The following is a 14,040-nucleotide window of genomic DNA, read 5'->3' as shown; positions in this document are numbered from 1 at the left end:
CAAAATATATCATTCTATTGAGTATTGTCATTATAATTTTGTTGGTTTAAATAATTTGTTTTGAATTTTAATTGTTTCAACTTATATTTCTCACGTGCAACATATATGTATTAATTCTAGTGTATATATATATATATATATATATATTGTACATATATAGAGTATGATGATATAATGAAAAGGAATAAAAATGAATAAAATCAAATTTGAAATAGAATAGGATAAGAATTGAATGATAATTATATCTTATTTCAATAATTAATACCAAAAGAAACGAAAGAATAATGGAATAACATTATTTTTAATTATCAAATCATATTTTTAGTGCCAAATAATAAAATAATATCTATTCAAAACGATTTTTTTTATTTTATTATTATTATTATTAAAACAATAATCGTTGATTATGCATTAATTATTATAAATTATTATTCAGTTTAATTAATCTAAACTTATATTTTCATAATTACTAGTATCATTTAATTATACTAATACATTATTGTAATATATTTTTATAATAATATTAATTATTAACGTCAAAATTAATTATTATTATTATTATAAATCAATCAATCAAAATAGTAATAATTTTCATTATATAATAATAAATTAATTATATAATTATTTAAGAATGTATATTATAATAAATTATTATTACTATATGTTAATATGAGTTGAAATGAAGTAAATTGGGGCAAAAATTAAACAAAGTAATGGAAGGTAGTAATTGAAAGTGGCAATGTCCAAAATAGATGGGAATAGTCTATTTCGAACGAGAAACATTTTCATTTTAACGTCAAATCATACATGAATATAAAAAAAATACGATACAAATGTTCATTTGACTCTTACTGCATTCTTTCATACAAACATGTTTATATATAGGTATTTTGTTTATTCACTGACATGCTCTTAGTGTTTTGAATCATTATTTCCAAAAAAAATGTCCGAATTTTTCCTTCACAAAATTATAATCTATAAATCTTATTAAAGAAAAACTCCTAAGCATTGTTTGGAAACAATCTCAACTACTATTTAAAAATGTCACTAGAGAAAAACAGCGTAAGCATTTTTTGGAAACAATCGCAACTTCCACCACCCAAATCGTGACAAGTAGCACTTTAATGTGGGTTCAAAATGGGCAGTAGAGCGTCTACGGAGGGCAATTAAAAAAGAACTACATCCAAGAATGGCTACAGTGGCAGGGGTTATTAACACTGAAATGCTTCAATGTGGGCAGCACATCTTTTAACAAATGTCCACCGCCATTCAGCCAAAAAAAAAATGTATCATGATGCTTGAAGAGACTTCTATTTTGGGCATGTCTAATGTTAGACAGATTAATTTTCCCAAAAGAAAATTGTAATTGTAAAACAGCAAATGTGTAAGAATAAAAGCACAAAATTCCATTGGTGTACCTAGCAGGAACTATGATCTAAAATGCCTTGGCTCTTTGCTTTGTATCTATCTCAATCATGGAAAGACGAACCGCATATCATAATTATCTATACATCTATAATTATCTATACATCTAAGTAACCATAATATTTTTTCCCTGAAGCTTATAAAACTAATAACCACAAGGCTGCAATTTAACAGAGTAGCACACCCTAAAACACAAAAATATATATATCAAGCATAAGAGAAACACAAAAACAAACAAACAAACAAGGTTTTTTTTAGCAGAAATGAAACCATGTTAATCTATGATCATACACGGATCCTTGATTTTTTCTTTTTGGGACAAACATCATCTCCATGGAGATCCGTGGGAGGGAGAATCTTGAAAACGGTTTCCTGCAAGATTGTACAACATTGTATTAGCCTTAACTTCATGCTAGCTAGAGTGCAAATAAACAAAAAAAGATGAGCATTGTCTTTTGTACCTCAGTGTATGTATGTCAAAGCGAGTTCGATAACATCTTTGCCAGAAGGGTTTTGTAGGATTCTGGAGAAATTAGGGCTGCTTGTCAACTCATTGTAGATTTGGGGTGCTAGTTCTCCCTGGGATTCCATTATCAAAGCCGATACTACACATTGTGCATCTTTGTGCATCGACATGAGTGCAAAATTCCCTCTCAGTTGAGCTAATATATCACTTTGCACGTCCTGCATCCCGAGTTCTATTACATCCTGCACCACAAGACACCTGAAACCGGAAAAATGTTGGATTTTATATGAAAACAAGCTTGAGAGAGAGGGCGTGTGTATAATGTACCCGTATGTATCATGAGACAGCTGATGTACATCAGCTATTAGTTTTGATAGAATACTCGGTTGGTTTTCCAGTAGAAAGATTTTTGATCGGAGGAGTTTCGAGAGAAGGGGGTATCCATATGGATTGGTGCCCATTTCGAAAAAAGTATCAGCTATGGCATCAAGTAATGGCTGCGAAAAACACAAAGTGATTGATGTAATATACAAGTACGGTAAAATATTTAAAAAAACAAGGATGAATAAATGCTGCAACAAATACTTGAGTTTCTTTTGCATGTTTGGGGAAGATATCGAAGAAATGGCCGATAACGTGATGACCAAACTGGCCCTTTACAAGCCGAGGCACAAGGGGTTGCAAGGCGGATATCACATCAGACATTTGTTCTGGGGTTCTGAGACGCTCGACAAACTTCAACACCCATAAATACCCGTTAGAGTTGAGGCAGACAAGCATGAGTAATTGGGCATCAGCAACGAGCGAAGAAACCAACTCGTTCATCTGTGGTTCATCGCAGACTTCGGAAAGACAAATAATCACAGAGCCACCAAATCGATCAAACATCAACGGACAAATCTGATTTTTCAACTCTGAAAAGACCAATTGAATGTGCTCCGGTTTCCTATGCTCTAGTATGCGCCAAAAGGACCTGTAACCATCTAGATCCATTGCTTTCCAAAACAACTCGCCCTTCCAATCTTCTAAAGATTGTGGCACCGGCGGCAGAGATGGAGAGTTTGCGGATGGAGCAGGCTCTAAAGTTCCGTACATAGACATCGATTATATTTTCAGCGGGCGCCGATGGCCTTCTTCTGTGGGGAAAAGAGGGCAAACTATAATGATTCTGTAAAGAGAACGAAGGCGTTCATACCTACTATAATAGGGAGGGAATCAAAGAGAAATTAATAAAGCAAAGATATGTTGAGAAAACTCTCAATCTATAAATGATAGAAATTCATTTATTGTGCCGCAAGGTGTAAATGAAAGCCTCATTAACAAGAAATCAAGAGTGGTAAACAAATTTATGGTGTCCTCTCTGTTGTATGGGTGATCAACACACACAAAGTCTGTAGGGGAAAAAAGACAGTGGACAGAAAAATTGTTACCTGAAAAACTAAATAATGCAGTGCAATAAAGTAGCTGAGAATTTATCAAAATTGGACTTTTCATAGAAACTTTAACTTTCCAAAAGATGGAACTAATTCACGAAGTCAAAATTTCAAGGGATACAGTGTACATGTAATATTTTCAGAATTCAATCTGGTAAAGCATTGTAATTATAAGTGTTTGAAATGAATGGAAATAAAATCAAGAAAAAGATGATTTAATTAATTAATGCTAAAAAATTATTGACTATTTACCTGAACATATATATTTTGCGACTTTGTTTTTATCAGGAAGTTAATGATAGATACATTTTATACATATTATTTTACAGTTAACTTGAACACTTATCTATACATCTGTTGTTTTTAAAGAAAGGCAAGAGCCAAATGCGCCTGCCCAGTCTCATCTCGAAGACAGTAAAGGATAAGAGTGTAAATCATAGGTCAATGATCCCAATAAATTTTGGTTGCCACACTTTTCCACTTAGTGGTAAGCTTAGTGAGGTAATTCTTAGAAGTATTTCATTAAAGCAATCAAACAACATTTATACTTACGTTGTCAACAGCCTCCTGGGATTCCAATATTTTTTGTAAGAGCCACAGAATGAGAAAAAAAAAAGGTAAAAGTTGGCCAGAAATTTCTTCGCAGGAAAAAAATGAAGAGTAACAGATGAATAAAGTAAATCGGGTGGACATAATTAAAGCTTTCATAATCCAATACACCAAGACATGTCAAAACTATTATTATTATTATTATTATTATTATTATTATTATTATTTTTAACTAATCGGCTGACCAATAACTATACAACATAAGCAGGTAACCAACTTTACTTTAGTTAGATATCAAGTTAGAAATAAACTTATGAGTAAATTACAAACAAATCTTTATAATTATTACCTAGCCACCAAATTCTATAAAGCAAGCACACATTTTAAATTAAGCTCTGGCATATTACGAGAGTGGTCAAAACGATTCCCTGATATATTTACCAAACAAATTTAAAAAGTTGGATATTTTTATTTTCAAAGATAACCTGTAAATATAGCATTTTTCATTTTCCATGAAGAAATTCATAACAATCCATATACATATAATAAATATTCAAAAGTGGCCGTCGGGTTACCTGGATTCTAGCTAATGCTGTGGATGCCTCAATTGCTTCCTGTTCCGATTCAACTTTCCTTTCATTAGCAGTGTAATTTCATTGTTGAGAATCAAGATTTCAAAGTTGATACAAAGCAACTAATATTTGGAAGCAATGAGAAAGAAACCAGACAACACAAAAAATGAATGCAGAAGAAACGCACATCCAAGTAAGAGGAGCAAATAAGTTCACAAGCAATAACCAGCTTCTTATGATACAATTCGTTCATGGTGATGGGAAGAGGGCAGGAGGTGCTTTGAAATTTCATTTGTTAATGCAGCAAGAAGATCATCCAAGGCTGGAAAAGCACTCAAAAAATTTCTTAAAAACAATATACATATGAGTCTATGACCCAGCGACTAACACAAAAAAATGCAAAATGAAAGTACTCATACATGTCAAGTGTGAGCCTGACTCACAGACTCCAAGTCACATGATCAATTTCTTTTTTCCCCATAATTTCTATTGTCCCCTATCTTCTAATCCAAACTTTGACGACCAACAAGGCCTTAATATTTTCTCCAGTGTCAGATTAAGCTAATAGCACTTGCAACTTCTTTTTTTATCCGAAACCAACTCAGTGGAGAACATTTCAAATCAAAACTTGCAAGTGCTTGGTCATATTCAATGGTTAAAATGGGCTGTAACAGACCTAGTGCACAAAACAGAGCAACAAAGTTCAAACGTTAATAGATTTGTGTCATTCATTTAGGCCTTCGAAGACTTACAAAAAGTGTACAGATTTGAAAATATTTCATTTTCAACTCTCCCCTAAAATACGTCACATATAAAAACATAAATCACATACACAACAGATGGAAGAAAACCAGAGGAGCAAAAATCGTTTTGAACAAAACAAAACAAAACAAAACACAAATCTGAAGACATAAATCACGTTTCACAGAGAACCAAACATAGATCTGAGAACATAGATCATGTTGTACAGCATGTAGCAACGAAGAAGAGGGAAAAAAAGGCAGTGTAAACCAAACAAAACGAAAATCTAAAAACATAGATGACGACCTTTTACACTTGGATGTTTTGTTTTTCTCGACACAAAGCTCTTTTCACGATTGAGTGTAGCTGGAATTATCTGCTTCAGTCAGTAGGAAAACACAAAATTGAACACTGTTTAGGCTTTCGTCGAATCAGCAGTAAGAAAGTGGGGTCTTAGGATTGGGAAACTTCAATCTCGGGCTATCCTTTTTTTTTGTGGTTATTTTTGTTTTTTTTTTAATTTTTTCCAGTTATCCGACTATAGCTTGGTTTCAAAAGTGTCTCTTAATAATTCTATATCTCCCAAAATACATAATAATAATTAAAACTTAAATCACCCACATTTTCTTCCTAAACATTAATATATAAAATTCTTTCGAATACCATATTTAAAATGTAGGTGCTCTCACAAAGTCTAATAAAGAAGCATGGCAAATAAAAATTAAACAACAAATATAAAACTTATGCCAAAACAACAAATGATCAAAGAGCAACAACGAATTCCAGACCCATCACAAACCAAAAAGACAAGCAACGTTACCAACAGCAAAAAAAACGAATCTTACCACAACAAAATCTTTTGTGTTGCTGAATTTGAAAGGTGTCTGTCGATTTAACAGATTTTCGAGATTTATAATAATCGCTGGTTGAACCTACACGGATCGAATAACTCACAACTGTATATTTATAGATGGTTTAGTTGTTGTGTCAATATAAAACATCCACTCTAAATTGATTGTCCAGCACATCAAAAATGTAAAATGATGTGCCCCAACTCCATTTTTATGGCCTTCAAAAGGCTCTTCCCTTGAACATTGTTCCTCACAAGTAACAAGCTACAAATGCAGATAATCAGCAAGCCTATTTTTGTCATCGCTCTGTTTTTGTAGCAGGTGATAGTTGATTGATTGTTAGACTATCCGAAAGCATATTTTCATTTCTAGTATCCCAGAATTTCAGAACGGAAATCTGAACCACCAAGAGATGCAGATCTTGAACATGTTCATATACCCTTTTGTTTTATATTGCTCCCACCTTCCTCATTCCCTACTGCGCCCTCACAAGTTTTGAATCAGATAAGAACAAAGAAATTTGCACATCATTATCAAGGCTGAACCAGTGAGAAGCAAAAGAAAGAACCCAAACTACGCATTATGTCATGTGCTGAGATACAACTAAAAAAACTATTATGCCGAGATAAAACTCAATTGAATAAATTTATCTACAAATTATTTTAAAGCAAAAAGTATAGACAAATTTGAATCAAGTCATGAACTAACACATGGGGAAGGTGAAAATTTATGATACTACTCCATTTTTGTAGAATAGGTTTTTAGATGCTCGAATCAATTAAGCATGATGCATAAAAGATCATAAATCATTTTTCTCCTTGAAAATATGGTGATCATACTGCCCAAATAGTCGTTAGCCAACGGTAAATCTAACTACAACAGAAGGCTGAAAGAAATTTGGAAAATCGATAAAAAAAAAAAAAAAAAGCACCGTGAACCGCACCAGATCTATACGGCGTAAAGGAGACCGACACTGTCAGCGCAAAAAATAAATTACAAGCGAGAGAAAAGAACTATAAGAAAGCAGATCTGAAAAAAATTATCTGAAGAAACGAGAAAGCAGATAACATTAGACAACGATGTACAGCGTTTGGGTGAAAAGGACGAAAAAATCGATGAAAGCAAACCTATACCAAGCTTTGCAATCCCGAACAGAAGCCGCAGACGCGAAACAACAGGAAGATGGAAGAATGATACACATTTGATTCACAAAAGAAAAAGCAATAAAAAGCGAGAAATGGTAGAAGCGGTGATTACCGTTCCCGTCCTTCGACGCCTTTGTTCCAAGGTCAGGAAACTGGCCTGTTTTCACTTATTCGCGTTTTAAGAAAAGTACTAGTTATGGTAACCTCAAAATATTGATGAAACGTCCTATAATTACTAAATGCGAAAAAACTTTTTTTTTTTTTTTAAATAAATACTATATACATATACGCCCATACATATATGTATAAACTTTAAAAATAATATTACAAATAATAACTCGCTTAATAAAATAATAAACATTTAATTAATAAAATCTTGAGTCATGCAATAGATAAAGTAATCCTACTAAAAACCATGAAAATCAATAAATATTCTTAACCACTGAAAACATAAAAATATTCTGAATATATATCTCATGCATAAATAAAATCCTAGCGAGACGGTCACGGGGCCACTGCCATGCTCGCTCATACGTCCTCGCCACCGGTAGGAGCTACATCATACTCACCTGCACCATATAAGCGTAGTGAGCCTAGAGGCTCAACATGTCTAATCCTTTATAACTAGGGTTAAAATAATGCATCACGTAAATACTAATACATATACATGTACATGATCATGCATGGAAACATTTTTCATAACATAAATGCTTAATCATAAATCTTATACATAACATAACTTTATTCATCATACATAACATAATTGAGCATGTCATAAACATAAAAACTGTGCATGGTCATATCCATAAATGTGACTAATAACTGTGCCGACTGATCAGTCTACATAACCATCGTACGTGGCGGTGGATAAATCCACCTCTATGCTGGTAGTAAACTACCTCTGTGTCAGTGGTAAAACCCACTTCTATGCTGGTAGTAGAACTACCTCTGTGTCAGTGGTAGAACCCACTTCTATGCTGTCACATCACTTCAATTTCCATAAAAATATTTTTATGCTCAATTCTTAATCATAAACACATCATAAAATATTTCATGTATGCATGCACTTAAAATATGTCCGTAATATATATTTAATTAATTTTAATAATAAATATACTTTTACTTAAAATAGACTTCATGCATAAAAATAATTAAATATATATTCCGGACTTGGTTTATTTTCATGGGTTGGTCCAGACTGCTGGTCTCTCTACTAACCCCTTAACTGACTTAAATCCCATAATTAAATAACAAATTTTTAAAATTATAATTTTTACTAAAATACAATACTTAAATGTTATTGGGCTTAAATAAAAATATTTAGGCCCAATAACTAATTAATTCATAAAAATTCCTATACTGACCCAATAAAATCACTGACTAGCCCAAAAAATTCCGATGGGCCCACGGGCCCATAAAATCATTGGGTTAACTTAAAAATAATTTAAAAAGCCCAAATAAAATTATTTGGAAGCCCAAATAATTTTATTTCTAATTAAAAGACCCAAAAATCCAATTAAAACATTAAACATTTTAAAATTAAAAATACTCGAGCCCGGCCCACCTAGCCCGGACCCGGACCTACCTGACCCGACCCTAGACCCTACTGACCCGACCCACTACCCTGACCCGACCCGGAACCACCCAGCACCCACCTACCCGATCACCCTCTCCTCCCTTACCTACTCTGCGCATGCAGTTCGGGCAGCAGCCTTTCAGGGGCTGCTGCCGCCTCGGTCCGGCCACTGCTGGCCGGACCGCCGCCGGCAGGACCTTCCCAGGGTCCTGCCGGTTCGAACCCAACAGGTGCTCGGCTGGTTCATGCCCTAACATGACCAGCCGAGCCCCTCTTCCCCATAACCCTAAACCGTGCGCCTCCCATGCCAAACCTGATACAGCTCGAAACCAGCCCTTATCTAGCCTTAACCGTCAAGCCAAACCCAGCCTAGGGACCCTAAGGCATCCTTCTGAACCGTGTACCAGCAGCTCACCCAACCCCATGACATAAAACGTGAACCACATGCAACAACCAAGGGAAAAACACCATAGCCGAAAGAAAATTCAATGAGTCGTACATGCATTCAGAATTAGAGCAACACCAACACACCAAAATCTGACCAAAAACGTTAATTAGCTTATATGGTGTTCAAACAAAGGAAAAAGACATGCCTTTCACCGAGTTTTCGATTGAAATAAGATGCTTGATGCGTGTACGATGTCCGGGACGAACGGATCTTTAAACCAAACCAAAAACGTCTAAGTTTTGGTTATGGAGGCTATTGAAATCTACTGGAATCGTGAGAATGGGGTGGGAGAAGGAAGATGTCGGCTGATGGGGTTGGGGTGTAGGGTAGGTTTTGATTTTAGAATTTAAAAAGGAATATTAATTAATATAATATAGTTAGGTAGATAATATGGCATAAAATATAAATTTTTAAACTAATAAAATTAATAATAAATCTGATATTAACCAAAAATCCCGAAATAATATCTTTGGGAATTTTTAAATATTAATAAAAGTCAATAAAATGACTTATTTTGACTAAAAATCAACTATTAAATAAATATATAATTAAATACTAAAATTTTCTTGACAAAATACCTTAAAATATTATTTTAAGGCTCATAAACTCATAAAATATTTTTGGCTAAATATTTTGGCATCTCGTCCGTCCTCGGTCCCGTCTACGCGATCAAAACCAATAAATTTCCATAAATCACGAAAATCACTTATTTTGGGTTAAATGCTAAAATAACTTAAATCATGCATATAAATCAAATAATAACACATAAATTCATTTAACCCTTATTTTAAAATTAATTTCTCCTAATTATGCATGCGAATTTACGTATTAAAATTTCCGGGTGTTACAATTCTCCCCCCCTTAAATTGAATTTCGTCCTCGAAATTCGACGGATCAATTTCTAATAACGGAGTTCTTCAAAAATCCAATCACTAAACCCATCATCACATATCCGGTTCCCAAGTTTCGGTATCCCAAAAGTAATGCTTCTGCTGCGCACTCTGATAAACAAAATAATTTTAACTTCACCAAAGTTCCCTTAAAAGAATAGGTTAGGGCATACCGGAGATTAAAGAGGTGTTTGGGTCTGCCCCAGCTGCTTGCATGACAAACACTCTCCCTGTGGTGTTCTTCTTCCTTGGACAATTTATGGACATGTGCCCCGGCTCCTTGCAATGGAAACACACATTCGACCCACTCAGACACAGACCCGAATGTGGTTTCTGACACTTCGGGCAAAGTGGTACTCCTTCTGCCTTAGGGGCCCCGCCCCTCTGTTGCTGCTGCTGCTGCTGCTGACCCTGCTGACTCTGCTGGTTATGGTCCTGAGATGGCCCTGTGTACTGTTTCTTCGTGGGTGGCTGCGAAGATGGTTGATAAGATTCCAGCTGGAGCTGTCTCTTACGCTGCTGTTCCTTCTGGATCTCTCTCCGACCCTCCTCGGAACGCAAAGCTCTACTCACTGCAGACTCGTATGTAAAGACGTCTGCCATACGCACATCATGCCTGATCTCAGCCTTCAGGCCCTCCACAAACTGTCGCAGCTTCTCCTGCGGACTGTCAGCAATCATGGGCACAAAGCGACAGCCCCTCTCAAACTGGCTCACATATTCTACAACAGACCTGTCCCCCTGACGGAGACTCATGAACTCACGGATCATGCGACTGCGCACATCCTCAGTGAAGTACTTGGCGTAGAAGATACGCCTGAACTCCGTCCACGTCAGTGTGGGCAAGTGGACTCCCCTAACTGCACCCTCCCACCAAAGGGCTGCATCCCCTCTCATCATGTACGTCGCACAGTTCACCCTGTCGGTGTCTGTGATCCCCATGTAGTCAAAGATAGACTCTAGTGATCGGATCCATCCCTCGGCAATGAGCGGATCAGTGGTGCCTGTAAACTCCTTGGGTCCCTTCTTCTGGAACCTCTCAGCCACGTCCTCCTCATGGGATAGTCTGGGACGTGCAGCCTGCTGCTCCAACAGAGCAGTGATCCCTGCCATCATCGTAGCACTGGCCTGTTCCAGTGCTGTCATAGGGTTCTGCGGAGGTGGCGGTGGAGGTGGAGGTCTTCCGCGTCTATTCATCTGTCTGGGAGGCATTCTGTACCACCACACATTTCTTTACGTAAATCGCAATGCATAACTAAGGGTTTCAAAAATCTTACTGAACATGAAATACTTAAAATTAATAAATATGCTCCTTCTAAATCTTATTAAAACATTTAAACTTACAGACCAGTAGCAGGATTTCTGAGCTTCACGTGGCAGATGGACACCCTCCGAGGACCGTGCTCTGATACCAATTGAAACGTCCTAGAACTACTAAATGCGGAAAAACTTTTTTTTTTTTTAAATAAATACTATATACATATACGCCCATACATATATGTATAAACTTTAAAAATAATATTACAAATAATAACTCGCTTAATAAAATAATAAACATTTAATTAATAAAATCTTGAGTCATGCAATAGATAAAATAATCCTACTAAAAACCATGAAAATCAATAAATATTCTTAACCACTGAAAACATAAAAATATTCTGAATATATATCTCATGCATAAATAAAATCCTAGCGAGACGGTCACGGGGCCACTGCCATGCTCGCTCATACGTCCTCGCCACCGGTAGGAGCTACATCATACTCACCTGCACCATATAAGCGTAGTGAGCCTAGAGGCTCAACATGTCTAATCCTTTATAACTAGGGTTAAAATAATGCATCACGTAAATACTAATACATATACATGTACATGATCATGCATGGAAACATTTTTCATAACATAAATGCTTAATCATAAATCTTATACATAACATAACTTTATTCATCATACATAACATAATTGAGCATGTCATAAACATAAAAACTGTGCATGGTCATATCCATAAATGTGACTAATAACTGTGCCGACTGATCAGTCTACATAACCATCGTACGTGGCGGTGGATAAATCCACCTCTATGCTGGTAGTAAACTACCTCTGTGTCAGTGGTAAAACCCACTTCTATGCTGGTAGTAGAACTACCTCTGTGTCAGTGGTAGAACCCACTTCTATGCTGTCACATCACTTCAATTTCCATAAAAATATTTTTATGCTCAATTCTTAATCATAAACACATCATAAAATATTTCATGTATGCATGCACTTAAAATATGTCCGTAATATATATTTAATTAATTTTAATAATAAATATACTTTTACTTAAAATAGACTTCATGCATAAAAATAATTAAATATATATTCCGGACTTGGTTTATTTTCATGGGTTGGTCCAGACTGCTGGTCTCTCTACTAACCCCTTAACTGACTTAAATCCCATAATTAAATAACAAATTTTTAAAATTATAATTTTTACTAAAATACAATACTTAAATGTTATTGGGCTTAAATAAAAATATTTAGGCCCAATAACTAATTAATTCATAAAAATTCCTATACTGACCCAATAAAATCACTGACTAGCCCAAAAAATTCCGATGGGCCCACGGGCCCATAAAATCATTGGGTTAACTTAAAAATAATTTAAAAAGCCCAAATAAAATTATTTGGAAGCCCAAATAATTTTATTTCTAATTAAAAGACCCAAAAATCCAATTAAAACATTAAACATTTTAAAATTAAAAATACTCGAGCCCGGCCCACCTAGCCCGGACCCGGACCTACCTGACCCGACCCTAGACCCTACTGACCCGACCCACTACCCTGACCCGACCCGGAACCACCCAGCACCCACCTACCCGATCACCCTCTCCTCCCTTACCTACTCTGCGCATGCAGTTCGGGCAGCAGCCTTTCAGGGGCTGCTGCCGCCTCGGTCCGGCCACTGCTGGCCGGACCGCCGCCGGCAGGACCTTCCCAAGGTCCTGCCGGTTCGAACCCAACAGGTGCTCGGCTGGTTCATGCCCTAACATGACCAGCCGAGCCCCTCTTCCCCATAACCCTAAACCGTGCGCCTCCCATGCCAAACCTGATACAGCTCGAAACCAGCCCTTATCTAGCCTTAACCGTCAAGCCAAACCCAGCCTAGGGACCCTAAGGCATCCTTCTGAACCGTGTACCAGCAGCTCACCCAACCCCATGACATAAAACGTGAACCACATGCAACAACCAAGGGAAAAACACCATAGCCGAAAGAAAATTCAATGAGTCGTACATGCATTCAGAATTAGAGCAACACCAACACACCAAAATCTGACCAAAAACGTTAATTAGCTTATATGGTGTTCAAACAAAGGAAAAAGACATGCCTTTCACCGAGTTTTCGATTGAAATAAGATGCTTGATGCGTGTACGATGTCCGGGACGAACGGATCTTTAAACCAAACCAAAAACGTCTAAGTTTTGGTTATGGAGGCTATTGAAATCTACTGGAATCGTGAGAATGGGGTGGGAGAAGGAAGATGTCGGCTGATGGGGTTGGGGTGTAGGGTAGGTTTTGATTTTAGAATTTAAAAAGGAATATTAATTAATATAATATAGTTAGGTAGATAATATGGCATAAAATATAAATTTTTAAACTAATAAAATTAATAATAAATCTGATATTAACCAAAAATCCCGAAATAATATCTTTGGGAATTTTTAAATATTAATAAAAGTCAATAAAATGACTTATTTTGACTAAAAATCAACTATTAAATAAATATATAATTAAATACTAAAATTTTCTTGACAAAATACCTTAAAATATTATTTTAAGGCTCATAAACTCATAAAATATTTTTGGCTAAATATTTTGGCATCTCGTCCGTCCTCGGTCCCGTCTACGCGATCAAAACCAATAAATTTCCATAAATCACGAAAATCACTTATTTTGGGTTAAATG

At 35.8% G+C, this 14,040-nt stretch overlaps 2 protein-coding genes across 22 annotated transcripts; both read right to left on the bottom strand.

The window, feature by feature from the left end:
- Positions 1 to 1,478: 1,478 nt before the first annotated feature.
- LOC140877078 (pumilio homolog 12-like) lies at positions 1,479 to 7,378 on the bottom strand. Of its 21 annotated transcripts, none has more exons than XM_073280583.1 (7): positions 7,295 to 7,338; positions 5,493 to 5,562; positions 4,449 to 4,487; positions 2,477 to 3,027; positions 2,219 to 2,388; positions 1,887 to 2,149; positions 1,479 to 1,797 (listed from the first exon to the last, which is right to left on the bottom strand). In XM_073280583.1, exons 4-6 carry the CDS (start codon positions 2,990 to 2,992, stop codon positions 1,888 to 1,890), a joined length of 948 nt encoding a protein of 315 aa, XP_073136684.1. In that variant the 5' UTR covers positions 2,993 to 3,027; positions 4,449 to 4,487; positions 5,493 to 5,562; positions 7,295 to 7,338; the 3' UTR covers positions 1,479 to 1,797; position 1,887. The 21 variants fall into 21 exon arrangements, with proteins under 21 accessions (XP_073136684.1, XP_073136693.1, XP_073136679.1 ...); XM_073280592.1 differs by having other exon boundaries at positions 2,477 to 3,024; positions 7,295 to 7,328; XM_073280578.1 differs by lacking the exon at positions 7,295 to 7,338 and adding an exon at positions 6,032 to 7,288.
- A 218-nt stretch (positions 7,379 to 7,596) lies between these two features.
- On the bottom strand, positions 7,597 to 10,777 carry LOC140878540 (uncharacterized). The gene is made up of 2 exons (XM_073282142.1): positions 10,270 to 10,777; positions 7,597 to 7,751 (listed from the first exon to the last, which is right to left on the bottom strand). Exons 1-2 carry the CDS (start codon positions 10,775 to 10,777, stop codon positions 7,711 to 7,713), a joined length of 549 nt encoding a protein of 182 aa, XP_073138243.1. The 3' UTR covers positions 7,597 to 7,710.
- Positions 10,778 to 14,040: the final 3,263 nt, after the last annotated feature.

Source organism: Henckelia pumila, chromosome 2 (assembly GCF_033568475.1).
Source record: "Henckelia pumila isolate YLH828 chromosome 2, ASM3356847v2, whole genome shotgun sequence".
In the NCBI taxonomy this organism is placed as follows: Eukaryota; Viridiplantae; Streptophyta; class Magnoliopsida; order Lamiales; family Gesneriaceae; genus Henckelia; species Henckelia pumila.
Note: the sequence above shows the minus strand (reverse complement) of the source record. Positions and strands in the feature narration are given on the sequence as shown.

What these genes read in the sequence shown, in the direction of transcription:
- LOC140877078 (XM_073280585.1), bottom strand. Translation starts at nt 2,992, where the DNA reads ATGTCTATGTACGGAACTTTAGAGCCTGCTCCATCCGCAAACTCTCCA. An exon ending in AACATGCAAAAGAAACTCAA is followed by an intron (nt 2,389 to 2,476) that starts GTATTTGTTGCA and finishes TGTTTTTCGCAG; the next exon opens with CCATTACTTGATGCCATAGC. An exon ending in CTGTCTCATGATACATACGG is followed by an intron (nt 2,150 to 2,218) that starts GTACATTATACA and finishes TTCCGGTTTCAG; the next exon opens with GTGTCTTGTGGTGCAGGATG.
- LOC140878540 (XM_073282142.1), bottom strand. Translation starts at nt 10,777, where the DNA reads ATGATTGCTGACAGTCCGCAGGAGAAGCTGCGACAGTTTGTGGAGGGC. An exon ending in AAACACCTCTTTAATCTCCG is followed by an intron (nt 7,752 to 10,269) that starts GTATGCCCTAAC and finishes TATATGGTGCAG; the next exon opens with GTGAGTATGATGTAGCTCCT.